The sequence below is a fragment of the Protobothrops mucrosquamatus genome, unplaced genomic scaffold (assembly GCF_001527695.2).
Source record: "Protobothrops mucrosquamatus isolate PMUCROS unplaced genomic scaffold, P.Mucros_1.0 scaffold_4, whole genome shotgun sequence".
Taxonomy (NCBI): Eukaryota; Metazoa; Chordata; class Lepidosauria; order Squamata; family Viperidae; genus Protobothrops; species Protobothrops mucrosquamatus.
This window is the reverse complement of record NW_015386080.1, coordinates 333613-356195: the sequence shown is the minus strand read 5'-3', so window position 1 is coordinate 356195 and position 22583 is coordinate 333613. Positions and strand designations below refer to the sequence as shown.

At 32.9% G+C, this 22583-nt stretch overlaps 1 protein-coding gene across 3 annotated transcripts in view; it reads right to left on the bottom strand.

Annotated features, from left to right (window-relative positions):
* The window catches only part of AIMP1 (aminoacyl tRNA synthetase complex interacting multifunctional protein 1), a 25411-nt gene continuing 2828 nt past the window's right edge, over nucleotides 1-22583 (bottom strand). For 2 of the 3 annotated variants that reach the window (XM_015809987.1, XM_015810060.1), the window contains 6 exons: nucleotides 14149-14282; nucleotides 10718-10831; nucleotides 8844-9005; nucleotides 8150-8355; nucleotides 5569-5737; nucleotides 1-245 (listed from right to left, as the gene is read on the bottom strand). In XM_015809987.1, coding sequence (XP_015665473.1) covers nucleotides 79-245; nucleotides 5569-5737; nucleotides 8150-8355; nucleotides 8844-9005; nucleotides 10718-10831; nucleotides 14149-14282 — 952 coding nt within the window. In that variant the 3' untranslated portion in view covers nucleotides 1-78. The remainder of the gene's footprint in view (nucleotides 246-5568; nucleotides 5738-8149; nucleotides 8356-8843; nucleotides 9006-10717; nucleotides 10832-14148; nucleotides 14283-22583) is intronic. The other variant, XM_015809912.1, reaches the window with a different exon arrangement.

Here is a 22583-nt window from a genome sequence, read left to right as displayed (position 1 = left end):
TTTTCAGCGAGGCAATATTTATTATGTTCATGTTTTTCCCTTCAAAATTATCTCAAACATTTCCAAATTTGCTTTCATTTATTTGATTCCACTGTTGGCCATGGAAGGAGCCCTGCACACACCTTTCCCTTTCACTTCAAACGGCACTCCTTTGTATGTAGCAATACACTGCTCATTGGTCTGAAGATCAGGTTGGATCTGCTCCCATATTTTCTTCTTGGGATTAAGTTCTTTCTCAGGTTCACCTTTTTAAAAAAGAAAAAGGGAAGATAAGAAAGTGAAACTAGGAATTTGAATTATCATATTCTTTCATAACGTAATGGAAGTTATTTACATCAGCAGTCCCCAACCTTTGTGGCTTGGAGGCCAGGCAGGGAGGAGCACACAGCTCAACTTGCACAAGTGGTGAGCTGGCGCGCAGGCACATGGGCACACAGCTTGACTTGCACAAGTTGAGCTGCGTGCATGCTGACCTGCCACTTGTGTGGCCCACTTGTGAATACGCCACAGCCCAGTAGGATTATGCAGTGGACAAAGTTCAGAAAAGATATTTGTTTGTTTATTCATCCATCCATCACAATTTCTTATAAAACCTTAGAAAGGTTGGACTTAAATTAATAATATGAGTTGAAGAAAAGACAAAACATTGTGAACTTTGTCTCCTCATCATTCCTGTTTATGACTAATTATTACAAATACCTGCAGAAAGATTAACCACAGTTAAAACTGATTTGGCTTCTAGCCAATATATAATGGTTTAAAGCTGATGTCAAATTCTAGCCAGCAGCAATGAATGGTATCTGTAAAAATTAATAATCAACCCACTTAGGTCTGGCAAACTAATTTAAAATCATATTCAAACAGTATCTACAATATGAGATACGTTGTTTTGGGTTTGTTTTATCTCATCTTTTAAAAAATCACTCAAGTATGTTCAACATGATTAAGAATAAAATAATACAGCCTTCCCTATGTAACCTAAAGTTATGGGCTAGTAACAGTTATGCAATTTTATGTTGCAAATGATCCTGAGGTTACAGCAGTAGAATAATACAATGCCCAAGAGTAGGATTATGAAAACCATTTAAATGAGCTAGGTGTTCTGCTTCCCATCAGGAATGTGAGAAACCATGCAGAGTAGCAGTAATGCTTTATTCCTTATTTCCTTAGTACAGGACTCACACAGCAATTAGTGAACTTACTATGAGCATAACTTCTAAAATAAGGAATTCATCTACCATCTGAAAGCTTTGTTATTGGAACTAAATCCAAACATTCTACACATTTGAATTTTATTCATAGCCCATTAGAACAAGAGACAATTCTCTCATCTGTCAGGTACTAGATGATATATAGGTTAACAGACAGAGGAATCATGATAGTACTTCCTCTTCCTGTTTGCAAGAACAGGTGGATATCAAAGGAAAACTAGCTCAAAGATTTACCTGGCCTATCATTCTGTTTCTATATTTGACCAAACAAATATCTACACATGAATATTAATACATTCTTCTTATCAGTACTTGCTAGCAAGTACTAAGATATTTATAGCCATTATTTCATTTAAGAATAATAGTTACTGAAACTATTTAGAAGGCAGGAACAAATATGCTGCAATATGGGAGATATATTGTTTGTTTGTTTTTAAAAAAAACAAGCCTAATATTCTTCTGGAACCCTACCAATTTTATCTTGGTTATATATTAGATATTAGTGAATCTTTATACTGATCTACTCTGATGTTTCATTAGAAATTTTTAAAAATGGCATGTTTTAAAGGTCAGAAAAGAAGCTGGTCACAGAAATAGCCATATGGCTATGAACTTTGGATTAAAATGGTTTCTACTATACTATCTAGTGGCTTGAAATCAACTTTTCAGGTTTCTTTGTGGCCTGGGGACAAAAGAGAAGTTTCAGTGCATAAGTCATAAATAATTAGTACTTTCTCAGACCAGCAGTTTATCTTTTAGAGAGAAAAAATAAGTAACTAAATGGCAATTAAAATGACATCTCCTCACGGTAAAATCTTTCAAATAAAATAAAAGCCTCTCTATGCAAAAGAAAATATATATCAAACCAAAAGAGCAGGCAAGTCTTTAAAATGCAAACTTTACAAAACCGTATTTAGTTTTCAAGAATAAATTAAAATCTGGCTTTTATTACAGAACAACCTTCTGGATTCCATTAAAACTTGCTTTGGAATACCCAAGCAAACTCTCCTGGGATCTGTGGCAAGCTTGTATTAGATTAGCACAGGCACCACTTTTAAACATTACCAGAACACCATGGTGTATGCTCCATAAAACCCTCCCTTCTCATCCTTTTCTTTCAAGAGAAAACAAGCCTCTTGAAAGACATCTATAAGAAAAATTGAAGAAAATTCTTGGGAATATAAATGATATTTTTTTAAAATGTAGCATTCAAAATACTGTTATTAACAAACATCAATCTATAATCATGCTTGACTAAACCAAGCACTGAAAGCAAATCAGCACTGAACAGGCAAGAGGGATGCCTGCTTCAATGAAAGAATCATTAGCAAGAGCACTTTCCACCCAATATGGAATAATCTTCCTTCAGCATCTTATTAGAAAGACAAGTCTAAACAAAGTATTTCCAGTGATATAAATGCAGCAACAATAGGTTTTATTTAAATATAAAAGTTTATTATATTGCTAAGCAAATATTGTCACCATTGCAAGAGATAATAAATAATAAGGTGGAGAAATGACCAAATATGCTATTTTTCAATCTTCAGCATGTTGAAGTTTGTTATAAAATGCTGGTGCTTTTATTTCATAGCTACCAGACTTGTGAGCATTTATTTTTCTTTGGTGCTTTAGAGAGCACTGTCTTATTCTACAGCTAAGATATATAGTCTCCAAAGACCAAACTTATTAGAGTTAAGGTATAAATCCTTCATTTGAAACTATTAAAAATCCATAGTTGTTTCAGGTTTCCCATCAAATAGGAATCCCATTCACAAATTCTGTATCTCTCATGACACAATTAATTAGTCATGGCAACCTATATCATGTATGTAATACAAGTTTGCTAAGTTTGTGGCAAAGGAGGGAGGGACAAAGCATTTCTCTCTGCCTCCTATCTGTTTATGAAAAACTGGACTTACAAATCGGACTTTTAAAAGACAATAAAATCTAACACAAAAAGGAAGCAACAATCCATTAAAACCACTATAAAAACATATCCAATTGCAATAGAACCATAGTCATCTGCAAAAGGAAACTCACTAACCAGCAGCAGCTCGCAATGTTTTATTTAAAGAGAATGTTTTATTGAAGAAAAGCAGAAAAAAGGAACAATCATATGCAAGTCTTATGACATGTTCTATAACCTCTTGAAAATGTGATGAAAGTTTCTAGAATCTGAACAAGCATAATTTCAATGGTGATTATGACAAACTTCTTTGGGTGTGCAGTCCTGCACAATGTGGGAAGGCCCAAAACACTATGGAAAACCTCCTTCAAATGGATTTATCAGTGACTTAATTAAGGATTGTTGCTATGCCTTTTGGAGATGGTGATTTAATTGTCTAGGACAATAAATATTCTAGCTATATACTAGCAAACTGTCTTACCTTACTTGATACATACAATTCTACAAGATGCATGAAATTATTCCCCTACAGACATTGCCAACATTAAATAAATATAAGTATGAAAATTTAGTTGCAAACTGGAAAAAATAGTGTGCTTGATACAAAAGATTGAAGTCAAAGAAACAATAACATAGTGGATCATCATAATGTTATTTTTATATATACATTTCCTACTTAAGCAAAGAGGAAAACACTATATACAGATCATAAAATTATGAATATAAGCTTTGAAGGACACAATGATACCTCTAAGCAACTCTTTTTTCCCCTCTACTCCATATGCTACATGATAGTAAAAGTAACTTTTGTGGCTGTAAAATCTATTGGTTCAGGTTTTGATGTTACCTACCCCACCAGACTTTTAAATCCGTCTTAAAATATAACTTTTCATTTTTATGGAATCCGAACTAATTATAACCAAACATGGCTTGCCCTCCTATACTTTTCTCTCAAGCTAAATTTCAAAGTTAATGCTACCACTTCTTTTCTGTTAAGAAACTTGCAGAACTGCCTCAAGAGACTATGCCTTAATAAAATTCTATTAACACTCTTGTCCAGCTGTATATTTTCATTCTTCCTTTATATTAGCCAAGTTATATAATGGTTTTGATGGCATTGTACCAATTATCAAGTATACAATGTGCAGACTTCTATATTTTATCACAAAAAAATAGGAAAACCTAATTTTATAATATTAAGCCTGCATTTTAGGGTTTTTTTCTCCATTCCACTTATGTGAGTAAGAAAATACTGATTTCCCTAAAGTTAATTCCAGAATATGTTACAAACTTTGTCTCATTTTAAAACTTAAAAAAAAACCAATAATCTAATCTTATCAGAGGAAATATATTATTTTTCCACTTTCCATTTCATATCATACTGAAAAATAACACATACAATACCTCATTGATAATTCCAAAGTGGTTCTGTCACCTGTATTCTCCTTTTTGGTTGATTCTCCATTAAATAATTTTTATTTAATCTAGGATAATATCAAAATTTCCCATGTTTGCCTATACAAGTAGTCTTCAACGTAGGACCACAACTGAGCTCAAAGTTTTTTTTTGCTGAGACATTTGTTAAATGAGTTTGACCCATTTTACGAACCTTCTTCCCAGAGTTGTTAAGTGAATCACTGCAGTTGTTAAGTTAGTAACATTGTTCTTAAGTGAATCGGGCTTCCCCCATTGACTTTGCTTGACAGAAGGTCACAAAAGGTGAGCACATGACCCTCAAGACACTACAACCGTTATAAATCTGAGCTAGTTGCTAAGCAATCAAATTTTGATCACGTGACCATGGGGATGCTGCAGTGGTTATAAAAGTAAAAAAGAGTCATAAGTCACTTTTTTGTCTGCTGTTGTAACTTCAAACGGTCAGTAAATGAATATCTGTATCCAATAGAGAAGCAATTATTTTTAAAAAGTAAAGTTATTTGAGGTAAACCACTTACTACTGAAATCATTTTTACTAGTTTTATCATCCTTAGAAACGTATTCTATTCCTTATTTGAAGAGTGAGGGATTTTATATATGATCCACAATTTACATATTGGATTGCAGAAAGTACAGAACACCAAAGTTAAACATACACCTTTAGTAAGTAGATAAAAGAGAAGAGCAAAGGAACAATATTATTCAATACTAACCTCACGTAATACAAGATATGAACTAGTGTGTGACTTTAGATACAGATAACTGGCAAAAACGTACTCCTTAAAACATTCTTCTATAAGACATGCATATAACATAATACACAACAGGTACTCTCTTTCTCTGCCTCCTATTGAAAACAGTTTTTATTCCTAAAATTTGATTTTCATTTTTGTTTAGAGTTTTTTTTCAGGCACAGATATACACACATTTAAAACTACATTACAAACTTTTTCATAATTCATATAAAAACATTCTCATCAATTTCTGTTCAATCTTCAAGACACTTCTGCTTACCTGAAAAACCTTCAAATGTAATTTTTTCTCCAGGAACAACTCTATTAGGAGGAATTATAATTTCCACCTTTTCTGGTGTGCTAGCACACATCAGCATGCCTTGGGACACCACTCCTCTCATTTTTACTGGTTTTAGGTTGCAGAGAAATATAGCCATCCGGTTTTGCATCTATATAGAAGTGAAAAGAAAAAAAAGTGCAATTTACAGGTCTTTTCAGGTTTCTACCAAATGAAGTGGTAAGAAAATATTAATGCATGGAACATGGGAGCAAAAAATTAAATTTTTCTTTCACTAATCCAGCAACACAATCAGGAAATATCTAATTAAGTTTAATGGCCCTCTAATATACAGATGCAATAAGAAGCAATAAAAATATTAGCATTGTGTCCTGATGTTCTGGATGATAGTTGAAGCAGTATTTTATTTGCTTTCCATTCTTTGTGATCAAAAGTCAATTTTTAACTGTTAAATTAAGAATTTTAAACTAATTAGAAAAAAATATAACAAATATGTCCATGTGATTTACCACTCAGTATATAATATGGAATGCATATTTACAAATCCCAAATGTCAGGACAGAACAAATGTTTGGACAAATTGAATTAAAATGGTTGCACATAATATGCCTTCCAACACATTCATTTAAACCAGGGGCAGGCAACCTCGGCTCTTTTATGACTCATGGACTTCAACTCCCAGAATTCCTGAGTCAGCATAGCTGACTCAGGAATTCTGGGAGTTGAAGTCCATGAGTCATAAAAGAGCCAAGGTTACTTACCCCTGATTTAAACTCTAAAAGTTTCTGTTCCGACCCAAATATGAAGGGGAAAAAAGTAAAGTTTCCTTTGATACGACACCTGGTAATTTCATTTAATAATATAGGTTTCTTGGAATTGCTATGGACGCAGTTTGCCACTGACTTTTTTTAGAACATGTTTTCAATTTTCCAACATAGCCTACAGTCCTTAATTTCTAGATGATCTCCATTCATAAATGGAGACCCAACACAAATTCCCAGCCCAAGCAAGGTACTGCCACCTGCTGAGACAACCTCTAGGGAAAAAGAGCACAAAGAAAATAAGGCAACTGAGTCCACCAGGCACAATGCAATCAATAGTTTGTTCAAGAAAATTAAATTTTAATACATGAAAATTCTGATCAAAATGCAACAGAATCATAACAATGGATCAATGAGAAGACATATGGAAAAAATTAATAAAATTTGCATCAAGCTACAATTTGAGGAATAGCTTGTCCAAAATATTCTACAGATAGTTTGTAAGTCTTTCAACAATTGTCAGGATGGATAAATCATGTAACAATAAATGTTGGAATTGGCATAACAAAGAAAGAACTTTTACTATATAGCGGTTATGAAAAAAAATCAAAAGTAATGGAAGAAAATATGCCAAAAAATCCAAAAAATTCTGAAAATAACATTTGAATTAAAACACAAAATTTTTTATTAGGTATCCAAGAAAACCTAAGTGAAAAATGTAACCTAATTTATTATGATATATGGTAACAGCAGCAAGAATCAATCTGGCACAATATTGGAAAAGAGAAACTGGAGAAAAATATGTTTGTGTATGTATGTATGTATGTATGTATGTATGTATGTATGTATGTATGTATGTACAGTATGTATTATTTGGCCAATTTTGCTTTTTAACTCTTTTTCTCAAATTCCTTTATATGTAGGTTTTTATTTTTGTCTCTTTTTTCCTTGAACATTTTAACCAATAAAAATGTAGAGCAGTTTAGATCACATCCTTTTTAAGAAGAAGCAATATTCCAGAAATGACCATATTGGACTTATGTTGTTGGAGATTCTTCATTATATAAGAAAAGCCAAGCATGGTACATCATAAAATGATGGTGTGCTTGATATTAATTAAAGCATGTTTCACATTAGACAATGATCACAACAGAAACTTGTGACAAATTAGAACAATAAGTAAAACAAATACCAGTAGAATGTTATGGAAAATACTTTCTTTTGATCCATGGATATTAAGAATAATTTGCTTGGCATATTATAAGGTGGGTTCTGACTGTATAACATAAATTCAGATACAATGGACGTTCTGTGAACAATAAAGGCCAAGATCACTGTTAATTTTCTTTACTGTTGGCATAGAAATACAAACCTTTTCCAACTGTAATTGAGCAATGTAAGTGGGTTTTGGAAAATTTCTGAAAGTACAAAATGGACTACTAAAGACAACTTTTGCTACTAAGGAAGAAATGCAAAATCTTACCTACAAGCCTTACCAATCTCTGCACCTACAAATGTCTAGAAGATAAGAGTAGGGAACTAATATTAGCCTTTCTGAGTATGCTGCATAGATCTCAGAGGACTACTTGAATCTTCAAACTAGTAGATTTTTTGGGATAGTGAAACTTTTGATATCTTTTTAATGGCTTCCTTAAGTAAACCACTAAGTCTCAAGTTCACGATTTTGAGATTTAAGCACTTAACTGGAACACACTATAAGCAGTATACATAAATGATGAACAACAATAAATTAAAAAGTTGCTAAAGCTTCAAATAATACATCAGAGATATTTCATTTATACCTCTTCTAAAGGAACATGTTTCACCAGACCACTGACAACAGTTCTTAAATTTGCTTCTCCAACATCAACTTCCTCAATATAAAGACTATCAGCATCTGGGTGTTTCTTTGCCGTCATAATACAACCAATACGAAGATCAAGCCGTGAAACATCTAAAGGCTTTGAATCATCATTTGCAGCTGACTGCTTTTTTTCTTTCTTTTCTCCTACAAAAAGGAAGGAAACCAAATTAATAAAACCACTGATGCAATTCAGTTCACAACACTACCTATTTTTTTCTTTTCTCTTTACAAAAACTCCCTTATGTAAAGTATTAAGAACACTTTCATGACATCAAGACCAAAAACATTACAATTATATCAACAAATATAACAAAAAGCATAGTTGTAAAAACATAGTATTATTTATTCTAACAATAAACATGGCATCAAAAATAAATCATTGTTCCTGTTTATCCAGTAATCCCTACAATTTCCAAAGCATAGTTGTAAACAAAAAGGATGAAAAATCTTAAAACTGGCAAAACATAGTCCAATTTCCATTTACAGAATGAGGATAGTTCCAAGCTTGAAAGCAGTTGAGAGAAAAGCAAAGGGTATTAATATGTAGAGTTGAGTTATAAAATGAGCCTGCCTAAGCTATATAATTTATAGCAGCCTTCTATGAACATACAATATATTGAATCTAAAATTACCTTTCTTTTCTGTTTTGTCTTTCTTCTTCTTTTCTTCAGTGGGTCCTTTGATCTGTTCCTTAGGACCAGATAGAGCTTCAGCAGCAGAGGATGTTTGAGAGAGATCCTTCGAAAATGAAACTGCAGCAGCCATGTCACTAGGTGGCATAGATATTTGTTTCACTAAAATTAAACACAAAATATTCCCAATTAACACCTTGATTCTGATATTTAAATGTATTTTGTGAAATCTAGTGCAGTGGTTCTCAACCTTTTTAATGCCGCGACCCCCCAACCGGTCTTAAGTCGAGGACTAAACCGGTCGTAAGTCGAGGACTAAACCGGTCGTAAGTCGAGGACTAAACCGGTCATAAGTCGAAGACTACCCAACCGGTCGTAAGTCAAGGACTACCCAACCGGTCGTAAGTTGAGGACTTTCCCTGCCCGGGAGCGCCGCGCATGCGTGGTTCCGCCCCCTGCGCCGGCCGAGGCGTAGCTGGCAAGCGGCACAGACGGAGCAGGCCGACCACCAGCTGGCCCAGCCCAAGGGAGGTAAGGCACCCGCCGGAAAAGGGGAAAAAATGGCGGACAGCCTTGCTTGGCGACCCCTGTGAAATGGTTGATCGACCCCAAATGGGGTCGCGACCCATAGGTTGAGAACCACTGATCTAGTGGAATAAAAGTATTGTTAAATGAAAAATGTTTTCTTCCATGTTTCCAAGCACATGCTTATATTTATATGCATTACATTTTAAGCCTTCTGAATTTTTTTTATATCATAACAATTAATGGTAAAGAAAAATAGATTGCAGCAAACCTATTTGCTACTTGTTATTAATCATAATCAAAACTAAGACAAACTAAAATGTGAAGTCACTGATCTTCATCTGGATATTTTAATCCCGATTTTTTTAGTTGGATTGATTACAATGAGTTAATAATACAGTTGAGACATAACCATATATAAAATAGAACCAAAGGATAGAAGTTATAAACTGCAGATGTTTATAGATATCTAATGTATTGTAGGAAAAATATTGGACCTGATCAAAAGCACGAACAGAATATTATGTAACATAAAATGCTCAATGAATTAGCCTGTGCCTCATCTAACTTAAATATTTTTCATGCTCAATGAATTAGCCTGAGCCTCATCTAACTAAATATTTTTCAAACTAAAAGAATAAATAGTGGATATGAAAATAATTTTCATCTTATTGAGGAAATTAATGCTTAATTAATGTTTCATTAATGCTATCTAAACTATCTCTATTTGTGACTATTGAATGCTTTTATTAATCAGTGACTAACTTTCTTTGGAATGGGTGAAGGTTTGTATATTTCCACCTTTCACTTGCAATTCTTCCTCTTTCAGGCTTCCAATGGATTAAAACAAAAACAAAAACAAAGCAATAACTTAGCAAGGTCAACAAATTAGGTGCTTAAGGTGTCAAAACAATTTTAAAATTAGGACAACTGCAAATACAAATCAAACACATTAACCCTACGTTCTCCCCAATCCATAAGACTTTTCAACATTTTCAATCCTTCTCTGTAAGTGAAGTTGTATCACTTGGTCTTTAAAAACAAACAAAACATTCAAATAGTTCAAGTTTGTCCATGTATCTTGTTCCTGGGATACTTTAATAAAAGCTATTTCTTAACCTTCACTTTTACAACATTTTGGGGGAAAGCAGCATAGACAATGGGGTAGCAAGTATCTTTCCTTTTCCTCACTTCTCCTGTTTTTTCCTTCTCATTCATATCACGTTAAGCAAAAGAAATGCAATTCTGCCCCTTAAGTGCCCCTTTTAATGTTTTTAATACTGACTCTAGAAAAAATACAAACATCACTATAAATGAGGTGTGCTTGCATAAAACAACACATTTCTCACCTCCATTTCGAATTTCTGCTTGGATCAATTCCTGTTTTAGCACTTCAATTTCTTTCTTAAGTTTAGCATTTTCAACACGCAGTTTCTTCTCTTCCCTCAGAGATGCCTGCAAGACTGTAAGAGGCCGAACTCTCATTAGAATCACTGTTCAATTGTCAAAAATGTTTCATTGCTAGATGCTATAAATGAATAACAGAACTTGTTTTGAAAACTTCAAGACATTGGAGAAATCTCATAATTACTTATACCTTGTGTACTTTGACTAAACATTTATATTAAAATACAGAATTACATTGGATACATTTACAATTATAGAAGTTCCATGAATCATTTATGAAACTATTATGGGTGCTCAAATATCAGATTTGAAAATAGTGATATAAAAACAAACAGACGTAAGCAAAAATCATGATAATGGGAAAAGCATCAACAAGCAATCAAAGAGTTCCATGTTATTTCCATTAAGATTGTGGAACAAGGAACAGGTGTCTTATAGAGAGATCCTATGGAATGCCTATATCAACACTCACTTCAGCTTTTGTAAATATTAAAACAGATATTTTACCACCCGGTATTGTTATTAAAACCCTGCAGTAATACCCCCTGAACGCTGTGTTTTCCAATTAAATCCATAACATATACAAAAGGGACTCTTTATTCAATTCACACTTCTTCTCTCTTTTCCTTGGCATATATTCTAAGAAATGAACTTTGGTTCTAGTGGGAATACAAGCTGGAACCATGTTATATGCCTATTCCAATGGAATGCATAGCTAAACAGTTTATTGTTTAAATGTTCTATATCAAGAAACCAGGAGTGGAAAAAAGATGACAGATTCTGGAGATATTATCTCAGAACTATGTGAAACTGTTGAAAAGTTTCATTTCATATTTGTAAGTAGAAACCTTGTTTATTGACTCTAGGCCATAAAATCTCTTTAGAACATAAAAAGGACAAAGCTTTAGTATACATGCATTAAATACAAAGCTTAAAATCCTGAATAATAGAATAAAAAAATTCTCCATTATTGCAATCATAATATATGTATTGTTGAACATACAATTTTGGTTTTATTTTACAAAAAGTTCAGAGTAGTCAGACATGTAACTTTTTTTAAAAAATCAGATGAATGGGAGATCCTAATGAGGAAGATGAAAAAGCTAATCCCCTTCTTTAGGAACTCGTAAACTGCAATGAAGAAAAAATGGAGAACAGCAGATAAAGAAAATTCAAAATATACACAAGAAAACTAAGTGGAGGCCTGCAAATAAAAAAGTTAGGAAAAGGATGCAGATTTTTTTTTTCCAAATGCTTTTCCAGCAATGGCCATAGAAAGTTGTCTGTATTTTCTTCTGTGTAACCAAATTTGTATTTTCAGTATCTGTCTCTGGGTGTATTTCTGTTCTTTCTCGTGTTGCATGCATGTGTATATACTGGGAAGCACAGAATGAGCTGCTAATCTCCATTCTGAGGTTATATATATCCAGGAGTGGAGAGAGGCAGCTCAGAGTGGAAAACCGCAATATTTCCAAGCTGCTGCCCAATAGCCTCTCCCACAGGAAAACAGTGGGGGGGGTTGAAGGAAGGAGAAAATATTTTTCTCAGCAGTCTCTGGTTGGCTCTTCCATTTGTCAGCTTCCCTTGCCTAGCTAAATGTTCAATATTCAGAGAGTTATCTGTTGACAATACCTTTATATAATTTATTTCCAACATTCCATCAAGTTAAAGAAAAAGTAAACAGAAACGAGGCCAAGTCACAAAGGAATAGTGAACAAATGGTGACAGAAAAACTCAGAATAAGTTGAGGTTAGTGAAGAATGTTAGTGAAGAAGAATATTCATATCAAGAATATGAAAATGAGCTGGATACATTCAAAAGTAAAGAAAAAGAATATATACCAGCTACTCAGTGAACACAGCAAAATGTTGACAAGCAACCTGGGCAAGGCAAAGTTTTTCAAACAGTTCAGGTTGGTTTAACAAAAATAAGTATCTGAAGAGACAAGATTGAAGTTTGAAATCAATGGATACATGATTACAGAATATTTATTTGGTCTGAATGTGTTTCACTTTAGGATCAGATGACGATTCTAGGATACTAAAGGAACTAACTGAGCATCTCACCAAATCCTTAGGAAAAAATTGGGAAACTGATGAGTGTCAGATTGGAAGAGAGTGAATGTTGTCCCATCATAAATAAAAGAAAAGCAGCAAACTACAAATCAGTCTATACTGATAACTAGGACAATTTTAAAATAGATCATATAAGGTTATTGAAAACAATGTAATAATTAAGGAAGCTAATATAGATTTGTCAAGAACAAGTAATAGACTAAACCTATCACATGTTTGACTAGGTAATTTCCTTAAGATTGTACAAATACTGTAGATGTTTTCTGTAATAATTAAGGTGCTGGACTAGAAACCAGGAACCTGTGAGCGCTAGGCCTCCCTTAGATATATAATAGTTTATATATAGTTAACAAAATAATAGTATCCTGATTAGAAAACTAATTCTAATTGTCGATTGGATGGCAGTTCTTTTCTTAGGGACATAAAATCAAATGCATCATTACTGGGGATATCTGGTTTAGTGATGGTAGTTGGTTTAAAAAAAAAATCCTTGTTAAAGCAGTTGGGTGCAAGCTAACTTGGAACCAGGAATGTGATGTGGCTGCCAAAAAGTCAAATGTAATTTAAGGCTGCACCAAGAGAAAGATAATTTCTGATTCAAAGAATGTAATGATTCCACTTAATTCTGCATTAATCTAATTCCTGCCACAACAGGCACAGAAATTGGAATAACAGAGAAAGGCAACAAAGATGCCTAAGGTACTATAAGTCTATACAGCAGATTGAAGAAGTTAAGTGTGTTTAGCATTGAGCTAAAAATAAGTGAGGTATAATATGATAGCATTATTTAAAGACCACTAAGTGTGTCACATAGAAGGTCAAGACCTCTTCTCTCTTGTTTCAGAATACACGACATAGAAGAATGGATGTAGGCTACAGGAAAGCAGATTGTGATTGAATGTTAGAAAAGAATTCATAGCAGCAAAGGCAGTTCAACAGAAAGGCTGTAAGTTCACCATTTGATATAGTAAAGTGGACGCTAGGCAACTATCTGTTTACTGCACTAAATAGGAATGAGTGGGACTGAATAACATAAATCATCCTTTCAACTCTATGATTCTACTGACTATAAAACCATAAACACCCTTCTTACTGTTATTACCATTTTAATTCAGGTACCTATTCAGTTTCTTTAAAAGAGCACTGCCAAATATACCCCTTGGGGAGGTGGGAAATTATGTGTTATTTTAGTCTTTTATAGGAAAGCTGTTACCTGAAATAATTTTTAAAAATGGTTTAGATTTTACTCACTGATTTAAAATGGATAATTAACGATCTATTTTAATGTTATGCCTTACTAGCTTTTTCTTTCAGAAGCGCAACTTGCTGCTTAAGGTATTCAATAATTTGATCTGCTTCAGCACCCTTCTGCTCCAGTCTATTCAAAACTGCATTGTTGGCTGCCATTTTCATCAAGGATCGGATTAAAATCCTAGATAAAAGAAACAAGATAATATGAACATGTTATCAATGCAATTATTTCCAACATCGTTTTGAATAGATTGAACTAGTAATAAAACATATTCACTTTATTCCCTAGAACTCAAATTTCACATTAACTTGTCACACTGACTTTGCTATATATATAGTCTTTACTTTTACTGTATTTACTTTTTTAGTTATAAAAAGGTCACTTTGCCTATCAACTGTAATAACCATGCTTTTTCTATGTATAACAATATACATTCCACTTTTAAAGACGTAAAAGAAAAACTGAGCCAACTGAACTCAAAGCACTTATAAGATAGATAATTTTCCTTGTGAATTTTGTGTTTTGTGGCAAGCATTTCCTAAGCTGTAAACCCCTTTGAGATCTGAATCCTAGTATTAATCATAATTAATAATTCATTATATCTTAGAATAAAGAAAGTAGCTATTAGTAAAGCTACACTTCCACAGGCCAATTTCTCTTACCAGTTCTTTTTGGAATATTCTATCAAATTCATCCTCTGAAATCAAATATTACCTTTTTACTAATTTTCACTGACCATACTGAGTAAATACCTGACTACAAACTTCTGGTGGAGTAAACAATAGCAAGAATGACAGATAAATAAGGATTGCTTCTTTTCTAACAATTGTTTTACTACAGTTTCTTCTATTCCAGACTTTTACAGCATGGTTTATTTCTGGATATATTTCCAAATCATAACATCTAAAACATTCAGGTTAAGAAAGGGCATTATACAATGTCTTTTTATGTTATGTCTGATCCAAGACTACTATGCTTCTGTTGGTTTTCGTCTAACATAGGACTATAACTTTTCTTCCTTCCATAATGTATCTTTCCAGTTAGTCTCATCATAACACATAATCAATCAAGACACAGATCCAAAGATACAACTACTGTTAGGTGTTTTATTTCCGTCTTCATAGTTTCTCTGTTGCAGCACATATTTAGAATCCACAATTTTATAATTTATTAATTTAACTCTAAATTCAAACTCTGAGACTAGCAAATATATCTATAAACTAACTGTTATCTTTTTATTTATTAGATTATACCCCGCCTCAATTTAATCGGATTTTGTTTACAATACCCATGAAATATTTGAATTCACATGGCTATCTGATCCGATTCCTCACTACAGAATTAAGAGTTCTATATTTTACTGCAAAAATCTGTAGGACATATTAATACATTCACTATGAGCTCTGCCATTCCAATATCCACCTGCATGCCATTATACTTGTCCATGAATATGACTGGAAAATATCCAGGAATAGAGAACATCCAGCAATATATAATGTCAGCTAATATTACTATTTAATTAGACCTCGCTAAAACTAGTGAGTGGTTGATAGATTAACAACAGATCCATCTTCGCCCCCTCCCCCATATCCTACTCCTTCTCTCTCTCCCTCCTCTCTCCGTTTCCATCTTTTAACTGGGGTAATATATTTGGATCTATACAGTATTTTATTTATGTCTTTTAGGTTTTGTATGATTTCCATCCTTTTAAGATTGTAAGCACCCAGTTACCCTGTGGTAAGATGGGTGGCCAATAAATTTTACAAATAAATAAATAAAATTAGCAAGGAAATTTAATCATTTACCTAATTGTTTATATGGGCAATCATGAAAAAAATATGGAATGCTTATGCAGCCATTACATTTCTGCTACAAAACACTTGATTAATCCACTCCAAGATATTAAAAATACACATTATTTCTTAAAAGTGCCTCTATCAGTTTAATTAGGATTAATTTAACTAATTTATCAACTTGTTCCGAGATCCTTTGAATGGGTGCCAGATAATTTTCAATAAATATAAATCAATCAATTTACCTATGAGTAATTACAAGAACTTGTATCAGAATAAACAATAGGGATTGCATTTTTAATCATTAGGAAAGCTTCTTTGATCAACTAATACCGAGCTCTTAGTCTAACATAGGCTGAAGATAGCATATTTTATTATCTACAGGTCCATTCTAAGTTATTAGAATACAAAATTGAATTTACACTTTCACCCTGCATAAATACAACTTTTATTAACACACAGCTTGATATCAAGCATACTTAAGAAGCAAATCTCCTTGAAAGTGCCCAATACCCAGGTGACTTTACTAGGTTAATGAAAACTGCAGAAGTATCTGAAAATGGCTGCCAGACTGAATTTAAAGATGCAACTCATTTCAATATTTTTGGCAAAGTTCCTAGGAATCAGGGACAATCAAATTCACAGAATTAGGTTTTCAATTTACTTTAGAATGACTCTAAGTATAGATGTTACACACATATATATCATAGGAATCCTATAGCAGGTGGCTATAGGATTCCTATGATATTGACCAGAATTGGTCAATTCTGATCTCAACCAGAGCTGGATTTGGCTAGGACGTGGAAAATCACCAGGAAATCCTGGAACCATAGAGAAGTCAATAAAACATCAAGATAACAATGGCAAACTATTTTCATATTACTGCCAAGAAAACAACATGAAAATGTACTGAGAGTTCACTGGGGATCAAGTTTAATTTGAAAGACATTTTACTTTTTCGTTCAATCAACAGAAATTTATCTTTCTTTCTCTTTCTAAGTTTCTTTTGATAAACATCAATTTGGATTAGATGCAAGGCATAACAAATCCAGTATTCTGTGCAACATCGAAGATTCTGTGGACAGATTCCCGTTTTCTTTTACTTTCTCAACACAGGTGTTCTAATTCACTATAGGAAAGCATTTTTGGGATATTCCTATTATTTGAGACAACCCTCTGTTCCCTTTGAAATAAATCAGGTAACTATGGATAACCCATAAGCAAGAAATAAGCAAACAGCAATTCTTATCCATATACACACTTAATACACTTAAACTGTCTAGCAACTGGTAACTATACAGATTAAAAAAAAATGTTTTCAACATCAGGATTGGACTTAGACAAAGGTTCAATAGAAAGAATTTTCATAAAGTGACCCACAGCTGCATGTTAGCTCCAGGGTCTTTGGGGAGCTGCAGGCTGTAGAAAGCATAAAACACTGGCAAAGATCCCTTCAGCAGAATGAGCTTTCTGTAAACAGAATTCTTACTCTCTGAATCCAACCATTCACATCTAAAATTTTTTAATCTCATTACAAAACTAAAGGTAGTTACTATCCCTCTGCAGATAGTCTATGCAAAAGGAAGACATATAGTGTTCCACAAAAATATTTCACTAAACATTTAATAGCTCTGGCACTCTCTATGGCTCTGGCACAAATTCAAATTTCTTAACCATTGCCTGGACTTTGCTTCTGGACTTCTATATTTCAAACAAGTTGCAAATTATCAACTGTTGACCAGATGGAAGTTGGTGTGTGAGGGAACCAGAAAAAAAATCCTATTCAGCCAAGATTCACTGAAAAATCTTACACCTGACAAAATTATCACATTGATTTAGAAGATCAAATTTCAATGTAACAGTTATTTTCAATTTGAAACAAATAGTTGGGAAGAAACTTTAGGTTTCTGAAGTCAAAATATGCTGTCTTATGTGTACATAAAGAAGACATTTAAAAAATTATAGGGAAACTTCCATTATTGTACTGTACTACATCTGAAATATTTTATGCTACTGTTCTATTACATTTTAAAGAGTTTTAAATTGAATCAGTAACCTATGATTTACAATTGAATAAATGCATAACATGTATCATAGAAGCTGTGAGGGCTTCAACAGTAATATATAAAATGTATTAAAATATACACTTAAATGTGTTTATTTTAAATTAAATTGTTATTTTAGATCATTTATGAATTTATATCCACTTCTTCTGCAAGTCTAAGAAAACTATATAAGAATAAAAGTAAAATAAAGCACCAAATAGGAAAGCCAATATGCATATTAATTAAGATTAATTAATTTAGTGTAAGATGGCCTAGGTTTAAATTTTCCTAGTTCTTTGGAATAATATTTTAGTGCTTTTTTAATTAAATCTGCTTTACGACAAATCATTTTAGTTTTGTCCAATAGCAAAGAATAAACCTAGAAAATTAAAATATCTACAGAAGTAAACTGATTAGCTTCTATAATATGGATTTTTACAAAAGTTGTAAAAATATACTTATACTTAATTTTATAAACATATTAAGAAAGATCTAAAGTTACAGTTAAATTATTATTACACTGGAGCTAAATGATGTTTTAGAACTTCATTAATGTTACAATATGATTAATCTGAATAAGATTCCAAAGATTTACTGCAATTTAGAACAGAAATATCCCTTCCATCCCTAAATCCAAAGAAATAAAATAAATAAATAAATAAATAAATAAATAAATAGGTACACATTATTTCTAAATGTAAAAGAGGAAATTATGTTGAAAAATCACACTCTAAAATCAAAGGACAATCTTACAAAATAAAACTTTAATAAACCAATAAATCAGGGAAAATAATGAGAAAATATGAAAATCACTAAATGAAAAAAAATCCCATAGAAACTCTCAGTTTACAGAAACAAAGTTTAGTGATACTTTAGCAAAAGTATGTTCTATTTTTTTCTGCTTGTTGAAAGAAAGTATGGTTAAATATTTTCTGACACATAACAGACTTTTTGTAGATTATTCCTTGGTTTAATGACTAGTTTAAAATAAAGCAGTCTAGGTAAAACAAAAGGAACTTTGTTGCTTAATTTTCAAACAAAACTTCTTCATTTAATGAGGGAAGATAATAAAGTTACTAATACTAGAAATGTTCTGCCTTTAATATTAGAAGAAAACAACCTCAGTAATCATCAGAGATATGATTCTTCATTGTAACTTACACCTTTTCCAGGAATCAACGCAGCAGGAAAAAAAAAATAGTACGACTCCTTTATAATTTTAATTTTTGAAGAGAAACAATAAAAAACAAAAGGATAAAGATGTTAGCCCTTGTAGATTTAAGATACCTGTGAAAACTTATTAAAAAAGCATTTCAATTTTTAAGTGGAAAAATGCTTTACTTGCAAAGATCTTACTAAATTGTTTTACTAAATACTCTCACCCAAAAACATGCTTATCTAAAGAATATGAACTCAATAAAATTCAGGGAGAAAAGTTTTGCTTTTTATAGGATTGCTTTCTCACAAACATCGGGGTGGGAAAAATCAAGGATGATGAGATATATCCTGATAGTTTTAATTATGTAAAACATGTGAAAAAAGAATGCCCTCACAGCTTTCTGTATTTAGATGAGAGCAATTAAAAAAAAATGACAACCACATCTAACAACCACATCTTTATGCAGAGAAAACTCATTTTATAACTCCATGGAAAGAATAAAAAGAAAATATCATAGAACAAGAAACTAATATTAGAACTGCAAATTCAGACACAATGTCATGTAGCAAAATGTGTACCCTGAGCTTTGATTCCCATCTACTGCTTTTTCCTAGAAATGTAATGTTCTCTTTGCAGTAATATGTTTGAAGTTAGGGCAGAGGTGAATGGACATTCAACTTGTCCCTGAAGTTATTGCATGGTTCCACAGTCATGTGATCAAAAATTGGGTGCTTGGCAGCCCACTTACCACTCCAGGAGTACAACTCCCCCTATCTGCCTATCTCCCATCTATACCTTTCTGACTCCCTGCACTCTGCAACCCCTGCTGCCCTTCACTATATTCTTGCTCCCACTTCTAATGGGTCTTCCTCATGTCACACACTGTGGTTTCATGGCCTCATGTGTCAGCCAGCAACTGTCTTGTGAAGGATCAGGAAATGTATACCTTGTCAGCAGGAGCAAGAATCAACTGAGCAAAGTCAGGTGAACTGTGTGCCAGAGTGCAGGATGGAAGGTTTTTTCCAGTGCAGGGCAGCAAGAGAGGACGAGCTGGGGCGACTGGGGCTTCCTGGGATGGCAGCTTTATACCAAATTACTGAGTGAGAGTCTTGCACACTGCTAGGACTTCCTTGGGGTGGAAGCTATGCACTGAGCTGCAGCTCAGGACTTCTTGCAGAGCGATGGCGTGCCAAGAACCTTGAGCCACAATGGTGTGCCAAGAACCTTGAGCTGCAGCGTGCCAAATGGCCCCAGGGCCATTCAGTTTTGGGGATGATTGCCACACTGCAAGGCAGGATACTTGGCGGCCAACAGAGAAGAGATGAAAAAGCGATAGTGGGTGAGGGTAGTTGAAGAGGAGGCAATTCCTTATGCAGGCTATACTGTATTCATTAAAATTAAGATTTTTTATAGGTCTATAACAAAAATTATAATTTGTATAAAGTAACTTTGATAATATGGCTTCTGGGATATGGTGCACTGAACTAAGGTGAAGCAAACAGCCGTGATTAAATGAAATATCCTTTGTAATTCTTCTCTGGACGAGGAGAGGATTTCACATCACCCCCAAGTGCTCCAGAGAGTTGCTCCTCATGAAGACACCAAGGCAGCAGTGACCATCAGGTTTACAATTCTGGGAAACAAGGGAATAGTCATCTTGCTCAAACTAATGAATGTTGGGAATGGTTAATGGAACAAAAAGAAGGGGCAAGCAATAAATACACTGGCTTAATAACATCAAATCTGATACAAAGTTGAACATCCAACAATTGAAAGAAGCTGTGCTTGACAGGGTAGCATGGAGAGCACTTGCCTATAAAGTCACCAAGAATCAGACATGACTAAATGGTTAAACCAACCAACATCTTGCTCAAGCTTCCTTCTTTCTACTTCCAGAAATTGCTTGTTAATTGCTTTTCAGCAATTTCAGCAATTTTAGGAACCATTAAACAGACAAGTCTGAAAACACCAAGTAAATTTTCTTCAACCCTTAGCAAAAGAAGTTCTAAACATAAATTTAAGGATTTTAAAAAATTATTGGGAGGGCGAAGCATAAACATCAAAAGGACGATTAGAACTTTGATTTGGGAATGTTACAAATAAGGCTCCAGATGGATTTGAAATGAGACATTGGAATTAATTACAAGAATCCTTATGGGAATATAATTTTGTTTTGAATTCATAAATACTTAAAAACATGATAAGATGGGACTTTGAAGGTAGGACACTATATAGAAAGAACTAAAGATTACAATTAAAGAACATTTAAATTTTACTTACTAATACAGAATGGAGAAAAATATTTTAACATTTGACATATTGAAGGTTAATTTTTAACAATGGACCCAGACATTAATTTTAACAGCATCTGCTTTTATAGATAAGACTATATTTACAAGATGTTATGGAAGAGGAACAAGTTTTACTATACAAGAATGAGACTGATTTGAAAGTGGATTTAAAATGACAAGCTATTAGAATTGTAGATGCTACACTTGACATACAAAAGAAAGAGGCTCATGTCTTAATAATTAAAAGGGATGTAGAAATAAGTCATGAGAGCGACTTGGGTAATTTTTCTATATTGGAGATACAAAACAGACTTGTTAACCCTTTGAAGAATATTGTGAGAAAAGACAAAGAAAAAATAAAAAGAAATCAAGTTCTATGACATTATTTGAAGGGATTAAAATTCAAGATTGTTACAAGTAAAAGGAAGCAGGGTGGTTCATCTGATCAAGGTTAAAAATAGATATGTTATTTCTAGTACATTAATGGACTTTTGCTGATCAGGCCTGAAACAGCAATGTTTTAAGGATTTGTTTATAGGTAAGAGCTTAGATATGGGAATAAAAGATCATTGTTGTCTTTTATGACAAGATAAGTTACCAAAATTGTTTATATTCATTATAATGAATGGGGAAGTAATTTCTTTACATATATATATTCATTTTCTTTACTATATTATTTTTCTATTATGTTTCTATTTTTTCCTTTTATGTACCTTTTCTCTTTTATAATTTTTAATTATAATAAATATAACATTACTATTAAAAATGAAAAAGTAACTTCAACAAGATATCTATAGCATAATTAACATCTTTAAATTTTATACAGCAAAATGTATCTATATAAGCAAATTATATATAATACATTTTGCAAATCATTTTATATTGCAAGGAATGTTACAAATTAAGTATTACATTTTTTCCAAAATGTCCATTCTTTGCAATTTTGTCACAAAATTCTAAAAATACCCTATTTTCATGTCCTTCCAAATATTAGCAAAGCACTTACACTAAATGAAAAAAAAAGAAATACAACGGAGCTGTCACAGAACTCTAAGTAATTGATTTGTCAAGGATCTAATTTACTGAAGATAAGGCAGTTATATGTCAAAATATTCTATTAAAATTTTCTTTACAGCCACATAGTGGAAGAGTTAGAAATAAAAGGAGAAAAGTTTTAATAACCTTAGATTGAC